Source organism: Macrobrachium nipponense, chromosome 1 (genome assembly GCF_015104395.2).
Source record: "Macrobrachium nipponense isolate FS-2020 chromosome 1, ASM1510439v2, whole genome shotgun sequence".
NCBI lineage: Eukaryota > Metazoa > Arthropoda > Malacostraca > Decapoda > Palaemonidae > Macrobrachium > Macrobrachium nipponense.
The window spans coordinates 118,426,404-118,439,191 of NC_087200.1; the positions used below are offsets into that span (position 1 = coordinate 118,426,404).

The following is a 12,788-nucleotide window of genomic DNA, read 5'->3' on the forward strand; positions in this document are numbered from 1 at the left end:
TAATTGAGTACCTTACTGACTGAAATGTTATTAGAAACGTTATTAATAAATCATGTAGAATATAAACCAAACTTAGCAAGCCAGGGTCAAATTGCGTGCTTACAATTGGCAATTTACAGTCTGTTCTGAATTCCACGCATCACATTGTAAACATGTTCTTTAATAAAAAAAGAAATTATGTAAGAATCAATGAAATAATAAATTTCATATCACATTAAACACATTACATTCTTCTTTAAATTGGAGCACAAAAACCTGCAGTTCAAAAAATAATAAACAGATAGTACAGAAACCTGTAGTTAGAAAAAAAAGCAATAAAATAAACGGATTACTATCAATCATCAAGACCAAAGAATTTGTACAAACACAATAAGGAAATAGAAAGTATGATTTGTCTCAATTTATTTATGAAAAGGTATCATCACAAAATCAAAATAAAAGATATAAAAGGGACACGGCAGGTTGGTGCAAAGATACGTTTAGAATAATGTTCATACTTTAGAACATGACACCAATATTTGCGACCTTCGTCCGTATGCACGTCGAGCGCACCGTACATCATCTTCACTCTCCTCTCCCAGGTAACCAGGCATTCCCGGAAATGAAGGGACCGGTTTGTTCAGATGCCACATCAGGACATCTTCTCTGATGGGATGCATGTGTGATAAGTGGTACTCGGCCTGGGCACTGGTCTTAATATGCTTTATCACCGGTGTCGTTTTTAATTTCTTTCACACGGTACGGACCTAAATAGGCGGGCTTAAGTTTGTTTCTTTGGTTGCAGTCTTTTCAAATAGATCCTATCCCCTATTTGTATCTTAGACATTTGTGTGCGGAATCGCTGATCATGTTGCGTCTGATACTTTTCATTTGCCCTCAACAGAAGTTTGTGCGTTATCTGAAATACTCTTCGGGTTAGGTTAAGTTTTTTAGGTAATAACCTGAACAGAACTGAGATCAGAGGGCCACACATTACCTTCTGGTGTTATATTAAGAACCTGTCTCGCTCTTTTAACTAAGGAAGCATTGTCCTTTTTCCTGAGGGACTCAATTTCTGAGGCGCGCTCAGGGCAGTCTCTACCTCATCAGCTTTCAGGCACTCTATGTTCCTTACTGCCGTCCTGCAATTGACCTACTGGAAGTGCAAATCAATCTTCTCATCTCTCATCTAACTACAGGCAGTCCCCAGTTATTGGGGGCGGGGGGTTGATTCCAATCCCAATGTTGTGACGATAACTGAAAATCGATGATAACAGTGCCGATGTGCCAATCCCCAGATAAGTTGGGATTGGCACCAAAAATTCAGTTTTTGTCGTTCTAGACAATTGCCATAAAACCGGATTGCTGATAACCGAGGACTGCTTGTATTTGAAAAACAGTTTGTCATTGCAGTGCCTTCGGACTGTTATCAGTGACTGGCTTGGTATTGGGTGAGGAAGCACAGGAATTAATCCTAGTTCTCTTCGCCTTGAAGTAAGGTACGCATCGAGTTTTAAGGAGCTGGGGGTACAATGTACCTGGAATACCCACAAGTTTCAGTGGATGGGTTTTGGTTTTTTATTTTAGGTAACAGAGTTGTCTGGTTGTTTTGTATATTGGCACAGCACCCAGGGCAAGGGCACTTTATGCTTTGCTAGCCATCATTCCTATTTTTTGCTGCAAAACTCCCACTTAAGTAGAGGTGCCCCACGACTCGACTGCCATGCAACCGACAGGTTAACCCTTTGTTGGGTGCCGATTGGACGTATTTTACGTCGACATAGAAAAGTTTTTTAAAAATTCGCGGAAAAATACTTATAGGCCTACCAGCCAAAAACTTTTGAATCACGCGCCTTAGGGGATGCTGGGAGTTCACGGATCAAGGTGTTGTTTTGTTAACAATTGTTACGCAGGCGCGCAACGCGAATTTCTTTCTTATCGCACTAAAAAGTATCAGTGACACATCTCAAAAATTATTTTGTCACTGACATAATTTTTGCACCATTTTAAATTAGCCGTTACATGGAGTATTATATATGAAAATGTGCGCAATTTCATGTAGAATACAACAAAATGAATACTCATGATTGTAGCGTTTATCAGTTTTGAAATATTTTCATATAAATAACGATGTGCCAAAATTTCAACCTTCGGTCAACTTTGACTCTACCGAAATGGTCAAAAAACGCAATTGTAAGCTAAAACTCTTATATTTTAGTAATATTAAATCATTTACCTTCCTTTTGCAACAAATTGGAAGTCTATAGCATAATATTTCGATTTATGGTGAATTTATGAAAAAAAACATTTTCCTTACGTCCGCGCGTTAACTCTTCCGAAAAAATCATACGTGCGATTGTCATAATGTTTGCACCATTGTAAATTAGCCATTACATAAAGTCTTATATATGGAAATGTGCGCAATTTCATGCACAATACAACTAAAAACAACCCATGGTTGTAGCTTTTATCAGTTTTGAAATATTTTCATATAAATAATGATAAGTGCCAAAATTTCAACCTTCGGTCAACTTTGACTCGACCGAAATGGTCAAAAAACGCAATTGTAAGCTAAAACTCTTATATTCTACTAATATTCAATCATTTATCTTAATTTTGCAACAAATTGGAAGTCTCTAGCAAATTATTTTGATTTATGGTGAATTTATGAAAAAAAAAAAAACATTTTCCTTACGTCTGCCCTGTAACTCTTCCGAAAAAATCATACGTGCAATTGTCGTAATGTTTGCACCATTTTGAATTAGCTGTTACATAAAGTTTTATATATGAAAATGTGCGCAATTTTATGTAGAATACAACTAAAAATAATTGAAGGTTGTAGCTTTTCTCATTTTTGAAATATTTGCATATAAATCATGATAAAATAGAAAAAAAACACGTTCGGTCAACTTTGACCCTACCGAAATGGTCGAAAAACGCAATTTTAAGCTAAAAATCTTACAGTTTAGTAATATTCAGTCATTTATCTTCATTTTGAAACAAATTCAAAGTCTGGCACAATATTTAGATTTATGGTGAATTTAAAAAAAAAAAAAAAAAAAAAAAAAACTTTCCTTCCCTCTACGCGCGGATTCTCTGCCGCAAATCTCTGAGATGCGTACGTCGCTTTCTCGGAATATTTGCTCTGTTTCATATTAGGTGTTTCATAGAGTTTTATATATGGAAATGTGTGCAATTTTATGTAGAATACAACAAAAAATAATTGAAGGTTGTAGCTTTTCTCATTTTTGAAATATTTGCATATGAAAAAAAAAAAATTCTACATTCGTCAACTTTAACTCGTCCGAAATGGTCGAAAACTGCAATTGTAAGCTAAAACTCTTACAGTATAGTAATATTCAATCATTTGTCTTCATTTTGAAAGAAATTGGAAGTCTCTAGAACAATATTTAGATTTATGGTGATTTTTTGAAAAAAACTTTTACGTCCGCTCGTTACGAATTCATGCATCCTTTTTGTGATAATATTTTCTCTGTGTTGCTTTGATTGTTTTATAATGTGTTATATACCAAAATGATCACAATTTAGTGTACAATCAACAACAAAAAATTAACTTGTTAGCTTTAACCGTTTTGCTCACAGTGCAATTTGAATATAATTATATATGAAATTTTCTTTTCGTGCTATCATGTATCGCATTATTTATATATGATAATGAAATTTTTTTTAATATCTGATGGTTGCATACTAAACTTCAGGCAATGACCAAAAAAGGAGCCAAAAATGAACTCTTAATCTTGAAAACTAAGCGTGCTGTGGTTTTTTAAAAAAAAATATTTTTTCCGCTTTGGCGCTCACTCCAAGACCGCCTCGACATAAGGGAGACGATTTTTATTATACCCCTTCGGCATTTAAGGGTTATGATAAGCACCAAACAGAAGCAGGTTTCACCAGAAGTACGTAGCTCTCTTACCAGATAAGGAAACAAGAAGGATTGTTTCAATGCTAACAACTTATTTATTTCAAAGTCATTACCATTCATTAATGTTTTGGAGTATATGTCTATGTATCTCCCTCCATCCAATGTGCGATTCAGCTATGTAATTACTTGGTAAGTTACTCATGTGAAAATGTTATTTACATAAAATTGCTTCATATATACTTACCAAGTAATTACAGAATCAGAGCCTGCCCTCCGCCCCTCAGATGTACATAAGGACACTAACAGAACGAGGTTTTCTGCCAAGTCCTTTTCACTGTTCCTGTTAGTGGTCGGGACTTGTCACCTACACTAAACTATCAAAACACTGCCACAAATTCTTAAATAAAGGCTGTTGAGAGAGTGTGAAACTATAGCTTTGTAATTATTACTTGATAAGTATCTGAAACTTAATTTTATTATGAAAATAGTTAAATTTTATTATGAAAATATTTTTTTAGTACCCTTCTTTTCCACAATAATCACTACCCATGACAAGTATTGAAGAAAACTTATTAAAAATCGAAGAAGCCCAACAGTCACTGGCGGAGCAATACAAGATTGCTGACCTCGGCTACCCACGAAGATGAGGCCGGGAAGAGGGGGGGATGGTCTGGCCAGCCTGAGGAGGGGGATAACGAGCTTCCATAAAGTGTGCAAGCAACCTCTCCAAGGACGGGGTACCCCCAACCCGAGCGTCTTCCAAATTGCTGCTATCTTGGACGCCTCCGACTTTGGAATAAATGAGAATGGTGAAAAAGCCTCCCCCCTCCTGGGAATCAAATTAACTCCCGAAGAAGAAAGGGCAACATTACAAAAATCAACCTGGTGGCCTCCCGATACTTCCAGCGACGAATCAATGGAAGGAAAGGAAGGAGACACAGGAACAACATTATACCAAGGGGGTTGGATACTGCAGGAGACGAAGCATCGGGAAGAGGTGAAAAACCTTCCCAAGAAGGAAGAGTCGAAACCCTCCGATGCTCTCTCTTGCTATAAAACGACTTCCGCTGCTCTTTAGGCCATGCCTAGCATTCCGTGCAAGGATTTGTTATATTACAAAAAATTAGAACGGCACTTGCTACATGTGATGTGTGGATCGGTCGCAGTCAAAGCCAAAAAACGAGAACACGGAGAACCTGGAATTCCAGGCCACACACATGTTGACGAGGCCGAGAAGGAGGAGAAGCAGCCATAATATCATCAAACACACACACACTAAACACAAGCGAAACGGGCAATGAACCGGGTAAAAGCCAAGAGAGTTTAACCACTACACTCGCCTAGGTGGTTAAGAAAAGACTGACGTGTTGGTGTAGGTGAATGAATGGTCTTTGACCATTCTTCACCCAATCTACGCATGCGTTGCCTGATATCACAAGATTCCTTGCTTTCATCTGTTTTTTAACCGGATCCACCTAGGCACTAGAAAGGATCCTATTGTTATGACCTCAGGTTTGTAGCTATGAAAAATACAAATTGTCTTAGAAAATTTGTCATATTTATCAGAACTTACAATAAAAAAAAACAATACTTAATGAGACAGTAGAAAGAACGTATTTAAGCCCGCATCTGGTTTTTTTAGATTCTGGTTTCAGGTTTTCTATGTTAGGATTGTGTTTTCAGTTAAACTTGCCATTAAGTGAAAGTCACAAGGTTTTTGTTCTTAATTTGATTTTACACTTATTTACTTCCAGATTAAAGCGTGCCCTTGAGGAAGTTTACCCATTACTTAGTGATGAAGAGATAAGGCGAAACAAGAGAGGTGATGCTCGAATGTACGTTAGTTGCAAACATGCAGCATATACTCAGCTGTGTGACATGTACCGCATGGGAATGAATTTTGATACAGAGGTAGGTTGAATTCCTTCACCACCTTCTAGGTATGAAACCGATACAAAGCCTTATTTGATTTGACCCCTAGAATTTGTTTATGAACAGTTTGCATAGCCATGCTGTGTTAATACTGCATGTTCATCATAAAAAAGCATTTCACTCTGCAGAACATGTCCAGGCGCAAAAGGCAAAACATTCAGGTTGAGGAAAAGCCACCGCACACATTCAGAAAACCCCCATTTCAACAAGAAGCTACCACTGTTCATTCAGCTTGGTGACTTTGGCCTCTTGTAGTGCTGCATTCTCTCCAGGACTTACAGCTCCACAGTTTTGTCATGTGTCTTGCTATTATTCATTCCCAGGGCATTATCATTTCATTATTTTTGTCACATCAGTCTCATAACTGTGATTAGCCAAATTCCCTTTTTTCATTCCATCATTATCACTCCAGTATTTATGACTCAGCTGCTTTTTTATTACTAGTTGCTTTAGCTGCTTTTTTATTACTAGTTGCTTCATTTTATCTTAGGTTATTTCAGTTCATGTGTTGCTTAATTGCTTTTTAATTTTATGCTATTTCAGTTCATTCTTGTTATTGAAAGGATTGTGTTGTATAATCTTGCTATTAATGTAAAGTTACTGGGGTTCTTTTTTTGCTTAAATTTAGTTTACTTGAGCTTATTTCTGGTTTTCCCCTTTCATTGATGTTAACTTTAGCTCTATGGTTAGTTACATTTTTGTCTTTATTGATTATTAGCGTATTGTTTCATCAATTTTAATAAGTAAGATATCTTCTTTCTGTATTTCCCTTTACCTCCTCTTACTTCTTCCTAATGAACACCATATTGTTTGGAAGCTTTAATTTCAAGTCAGTGGCCCACAGAATTTCAAGTTAGTGGTCCCCTGTGGTGTTGTTCCTTATGAAGAGGGTTCATCTTGTGAATAATAATAGTAACAAAATGGTTTTACTTTTTTGCATGAGAAATTTTTGTTTGTTATATAAATTCACATTCCACTGCAAACTTGTGCTGGCTGTAGTGGAAAATCCTGCAGCTCAATTTTATTGCCCATTTCTCAGGACCCTCTTTTGTTATGTCTTTTTTTCTGTATGGGCAAGAATTCACCTGCCTTGATTTGCAAGATTTGCACAGTTTTTTTTTAAAGAACATTTGTTTTTCTTTGGTCAAAGATGCCTTTCATCTTCATTTTGCAGGTGAATGGCTTGTCATTTCCCAACAGGGAAGGCCTCCTAATGCATATCTTCAGATGAGGCCTCCTCTTAATACTTTTGAACCTTTGCTGCATGGTTGCTATAGGCCTCCTTCAGTTGTTTCTCCCATGTGTCTGTTTCTGGAGGACCACTTATCCCTTTGTTCTTCTCCACTGGAGGGTTCGCTTGTCACTCTTGCAGTGTGGTGAAGGCACTGTGGTTTTGAGGATCTTGGGTAAAAAATAGTGCCTTCTTGCCCATGTCTCATAATAGAATTATTTATTATGCTACTGTCTCCAAGGGTCTGCATGTATACTCATTGGCTCCATTGTTTCCAGACATTGCTATGTCTTTGGCTGCACTTGGGTCTTGTTCAGTCCTTTCTTTGCTGCTGCAAAAGCCAATTTGGCCTTCCTTTCGTACTAGCTTTTTCCCAAGCCTTGGGTTGTGCTGTGTTCATTTCATTGTCCATCTTGCAGCCTCTTTTTTCAGAGTACATAAATAATACCGTTCTTCATATTTTAGATAAAGAGAACAAAAATGGACAAGGAAAACAAACTATTTTTATTTATTTTTTTTTTTTTACATATCTGGGCCTGTGGATTTTTTGACACATCTGGTAAAATTTAACCCTTAAACACCTATCGAATGCATTTTATGTTGGCTTAATTGACTTAAAATACGTCGACTCAAAAAAGTTTTTTTTAAATATTCGCGGAAAAATAGTTATAGGCCGACTTGACAAAAAATTTTGAATCACGCGCCTTGAGGGATGCTGGGAGTTCACGGATCAAGCTGTTGTTTTGTTTACAAGCGTTACCCAGGCGCGCATGCACGAATTTCTTTCTTCTCGCACTAAAAAGCATCAGCGACACTTCTCGGAAATTCTTTTGTCGCTTTGTTGTAAATTTTGCACCATTTTATATTAGCCATTACATAGAGTTTTATATATGGAAATGTGTGCAATTTCATGTAGAATACAACTGAAAACAACCCATGGTTGTAGCTTTTATCAGTTTTGAAATATTTTCATATAAATAATGATAATTGCCAAAATTTCATTCTGTCAACTTTCACTTGACTGAAATGGTCGAAAAACACAATTGTAAGCTAAAACTCTTACATTCTAGTAATATTCAATCATTTACCTTCATTTTGCAACAAATTGGAAGTCTCTAGCATAATATTTCGATTTATGGTGAATTTTTGAAAAAAAAAAATTTTTGTTCATGAAACTTACCTGACATATATATAGCTGTATTCTCCGAAGTCCGACAGAATTTCAAAACTCCCGGCATACGCAGTGGGCGGCCAGGTGGTTAGTACCCATTCCCGCCGCTGGGAGGCGGGTATCAGGAACCATTCCCATTTTCTATTCAGATTTTTCTCTGTCGCCGGTGCTGTAAACAACTGTTTCCAGCACCTCCCCCTAGGATTTTGAAAACTTCTTATTTGCCTTGAGTATCCTGATTGACTTTTGGTTTTTGACTGGATTGGTGGCTTGGCATACGCAATAGTGGTTTGATTTGGATTTTGGCTTTGACTTTTCTTTAATAAGATGTCTGGATCTAGTTCTACTAGTTTCAGGGGGTGTGGTGTGGAAGAATGTAAGGTGAGGCTACCGAAAGCTTCGGTAGACCCTCATTCTGTGTGCACGAAATGTCGAGGTCATGTTTGTTTGTTGAACGATGGATGCATCGAGTGTGAGGATTTGACTGATCTTGAGTGGAAGGCGTATGATTCTTATATATGAAAACTTGAGCGTGATAGAATCAGGAGGTCTTCCTCCAGGAGTGCTTCAATTAATAGAAGCCAGGGTAATGATTTATCTCCAGCGAACCCCCCTGTAGATTTTTTTAAACCTAACCCCCGTAATATTGCCTTCGGACAATCAGGAGGTGTCTACAGAAGGAAACGTACTCTCTACGATCATGCAGTCTATTCGTGCTCTGGAGTCAAAAGTGCTCACGCTACAATCAGATGTGTTGAAGTGCAATGAAAGTGTTGGTGCATCTAGTGTTGTGGAGGGGGTGTCAGATAGATCCCATAATGCCTCCAGGTCTAGACCTCTGTCGGACTCCCAGGACATAGGGAGTGGGCAAGTCGAAAGCCGAAGGAGGGTTACGGGAACTAAACACCGGTCTGACGTCCCTTCGGCAGAACCTGTGGACGCTTCCCAGGCTGCCAAGGATCATGCGCGTGCACGAATCCTTTGAGAATGTTTCTCCTCCTCCAAGGCGTCCTCCCCCCACCGGGGTTGGAGCACTCGGAGGACCTCTCACGAGGAGAGCGGCAAGGACGCAAGATGTCGCACAGGCGGCCGTCGTCCTTGTCGCCCTCTTAAGAGAGGTTTTAGAGAAGAGGACGCTTCATGTCCTCCCTCTCAACCTACTTTTCAATCATCTCCTGAATATTTTGAAGACTTCCCACCACAGAAGAGGACCAGGACTTCATCAGAGGAGGACGCTTTTGAGCGCTCAAGTCGCTCTAAATTTGTCCCTGAGACGAAGGAGAAGGCATCCCCTCGCCCGTCTTCCTCTCACAGGATTAGTCCTCCTCCTGATCAGGAATCTTCTCCGTCAAGGGAGATACTTATGAATATGCAAAAACAGTTGGCGTCCTACTTTGCAAAGAGAGAGGCAGAACCCTGTCGTCAGAGAAAGGATTGGTGGCTGCCTGTCAAGAGAACCAGGCAGTCCCCTGCTCCCTCTCCTCGTTCGTCAACCTCTTCGTCGCCTTCTAGATCCAGCCGACTCATTCGAGAACGCGCAAGCGTTCCTTTTGAGAGAGCGTCTAGGAGTATAGACGAACGTGACAAAGACGCAAGTTGTCGCACAGGCGGCCGTCGTCTTTGTCAGGAGGTCGTGAACGTCCAGAAGTCTCATCGATCGAAGTTTGCCACTCGCACAAGTCAAGAACAGAGCGAGGCTCGCCAAGATCAAGACCCTCGTAAGGACGTCTCTGGATATGCACGACGTTCTATGCAAGATAGACGTCCTGTACATCTAGACGATCACCAGGACGTTAACGAGGATAATGTTAAAGACGCTCGACGTCCTGCTTTTCGATACGTTAATCAGGACGCTTTTGAGGAAGCTTCCAATGACATTCGACGTCCTACTCATCGAGGCACTCGCCAGGACGCTCGTGAAGACGCTTCAGAGGACGCTCTGTGTCCTACGCATCGGGACTCTCTCCAGGACGCTCGGAAGGACGCCTTTGAAGATCATATAAGTCCTAAGCGTCAGGAAGCTAGGAATGATGGACGCCTTACGCATAAAGACAATACTCTTCAGGAGGTTCCGCAGGACGTTCCCTTCCAGGAACTTAAAGTGTCGAAATTAGCGGTGAAACAGACCCGAATTTCTACTTCTAACCCTTCTTCAGACAGAGGCACCCTCTTGCGAACAGGGCCTCAGGGATTGATTACATCACGGTCTTTTAAGGACACGTCTGCTATTACTAGAGAAGAAGGAGAATCGTCTAGTGACTCTCGTCCTGCGGACGATGAAGAGCCGATAACGTCATCCACCTCGGATTATAAGACGTTAACTCACCTCCTAAAACACTTGTTTCCCGATAAGTTTCAGGTACCGGTTCCTTGCTCTCCGCCTTCACAGTTAGCCTCATCGAAAACCAGGAAAGCACCTGGCTTCGTTAAAATGGCCACTTCGCTCTCTGCGAAGAGAGCATTTAAAAGAATTCAAGATTGGATGGACCCCAGGAAGGGGAAAGGCAACACTTCCTTTGCTCTTCCTCCATCGAGGCTAAGCGGGAGAGCAGGAATCTGGTACGAAACTGGAGAGGAAGCGGGATTGAAAGCTCCGTCTTCCTCCCAAGGGGACTTCGCTAACTTAGTTGATGCTCCGAGGAGGTCGTACCTTTCATTGGCTAAAGTTTCCTGGACCATGTCGGAAATTTATCACCATCTGAAAGGGATCTTCAGGACTTTGGAAGTATTTAACTTCCTGGATTGGTGCTTGGGGGCCCTGGACTTACAATCCAGAAGCCCAGACTCTATTTCATTGGAAGAGTTATCCAGCGTGTTAGCATGTATGGATAGGGCAGTAAGGGATGGCTCTGATGAACTGGCATCCCATTTTGCTACCGGACTCCTGAAGAAAAGAGCTCTATACTGCAGTTTTGCAGCAAAATCAGTCTCTCCTGCGCAGAGGGTAGAATTGTTGTTCGCCCCTTTTTCTTCACATCTTTTCCCACAGTCCATGGTAAAAGATCTGTCAATTAACCTGCAGGAAAAGGCAACGCAGGACCTCTTGACCCAGTCTTCCAGACGTCCTGCAGCCCAGGCTTCTACCTTAGCCACACAAGTCCCCAAGAAGAAGTTTAAGCCCTTTCGTGGAGGACCTTCCTCGAGAGCTTTTCCTCGAGGAAGGGGGTTCTCTAGAGGCAAGGTCTCCTCAAAAACCAGAGGAAAAAATTGACATTTCTGCCCTTCAGACACCGGTCGGAGCAAGACTCGCATTTTTTGCTCATGCATGGAGAATAAGAAGGACGGACACCTGGTACCTCGATATAATCAAGAGAGGTTACAAGATCCCTTTCCTCTCGACACCTCCATTGAGCACGAAGCCCATAGACCTGTCGCCCTCATACCAGCCGGAGAAGCAACAGATATTGCTCGATCTTTTAGATCAAATGTTAGAGAAGAGAGCCGTAGAAGAAGTGCTAACGTTAGATTCCCCAGGCTTCTACAACAGGTTGTTCCTGGTTCCGAAGCAGTCTGGGGGATGGAGACCTGTCCTGGACGTCAGCAGATTGAACCTTTTCGTGAGAAAAGAAAAGTTCAGGATGGAAACGTCCCAGTCTGTACTAAGGGCTTTAAGACCAGGAGACTGGATGGTGTCATTGGATCTCCAAGACACATACGTACTTCCACATCCCGATTCATCCTCAATCAAGAAAGTTCCTGAGGTTCGTCTTGAAGGGATAGGTTTTCCAGTTCAAGGCTCTATGCTTCGGACTAAGTACAGCGCTGATGGTATTCACTCTTCTCATGCGAAATGTGGCAAAATGGCTTCACCTATCAAAAATAAGGGTCTCGCTTTACCTAGACGACTGGCTAATCAGATCGTCTTCGGAGGCAAGGTGTCTGGAGGACCTTCACACAACGTTACAGCTGACGAAGGCCCTAGGCATACTAGTCAATTACGAAAAGTCCCATCTGATCCCCACGCAGTCCATCGTATATCTGGGGATTCAGATGGATATCTGGGGATTCAGATGGATTCAGTGGCTTTTCAAGCTTTTCCATCCCGGGAACGTCAGCAGAAATGCTTAGAAAAAGTGTCGGTTTTCTTAGGGAAGGAGACATGCTCGGCGAAGGAATGGATGAGTCTGCTGGGAACCATTTCCTCGCTGGAGAAGTTTGTTTCCCTGGGGAGGCTGCACCTCAGGCCGCTCCAGTTTTTTCTAGCAGAAAACTGGAAAGACAAGCAAGACCTAGACACGACTTTGAAAATTTCTCAATCGGTCAAGGATCACCTGAAGTGGTGGCAAGATCCAGTCAAACTTTCAGAAGGACTGTCCCTCCGCCTTATGAGCCCCGACCTAGTGTTGTTCTCAGACGCATCAATGGCGGGCTGGGGAGCAACACTGGGCAAGGAGGAAGTGTCAGGCCTCTGGAGAGGGGAACAGAGGTCCTGGCACATAAACCTAAAGGAGTTGGAAGCTATTCGGTTAGCTCTCCAATTCTTCGAGGAACGAGTGGTGGGCCGAGTTGTCCAGATCAACTTGGACAATACCACAGCTCTCGCATACATAAAAAAACAGGGGGGGGGACACACTCGGTCCCTGTTCGAGATA

At 41.1% G+C, this 12,788-nt stretch overlaps 1 protein-coding gene across 1 annotated transcript in view; it reads left to right on the forward strand.

Annotated features, from left to right (window-relative positions):
- Window positions 1–12,788, forward strand: part of LOC135219580 (5'-3' exoribonuclease 2 homolog) — a gene marked incomplete in the record, with an annotated part of 341,454 nt that overhangs the window by 196,180 nt on the left and 132,486 nt on the right. Inside the window, 1 exon segment of the mRNA XM_064256465.1 lies at window positions 5,617–5,773. Coding sequence (XP_064112535.1) covers window positions 5,617–5,773 — 157 coding nt within the window.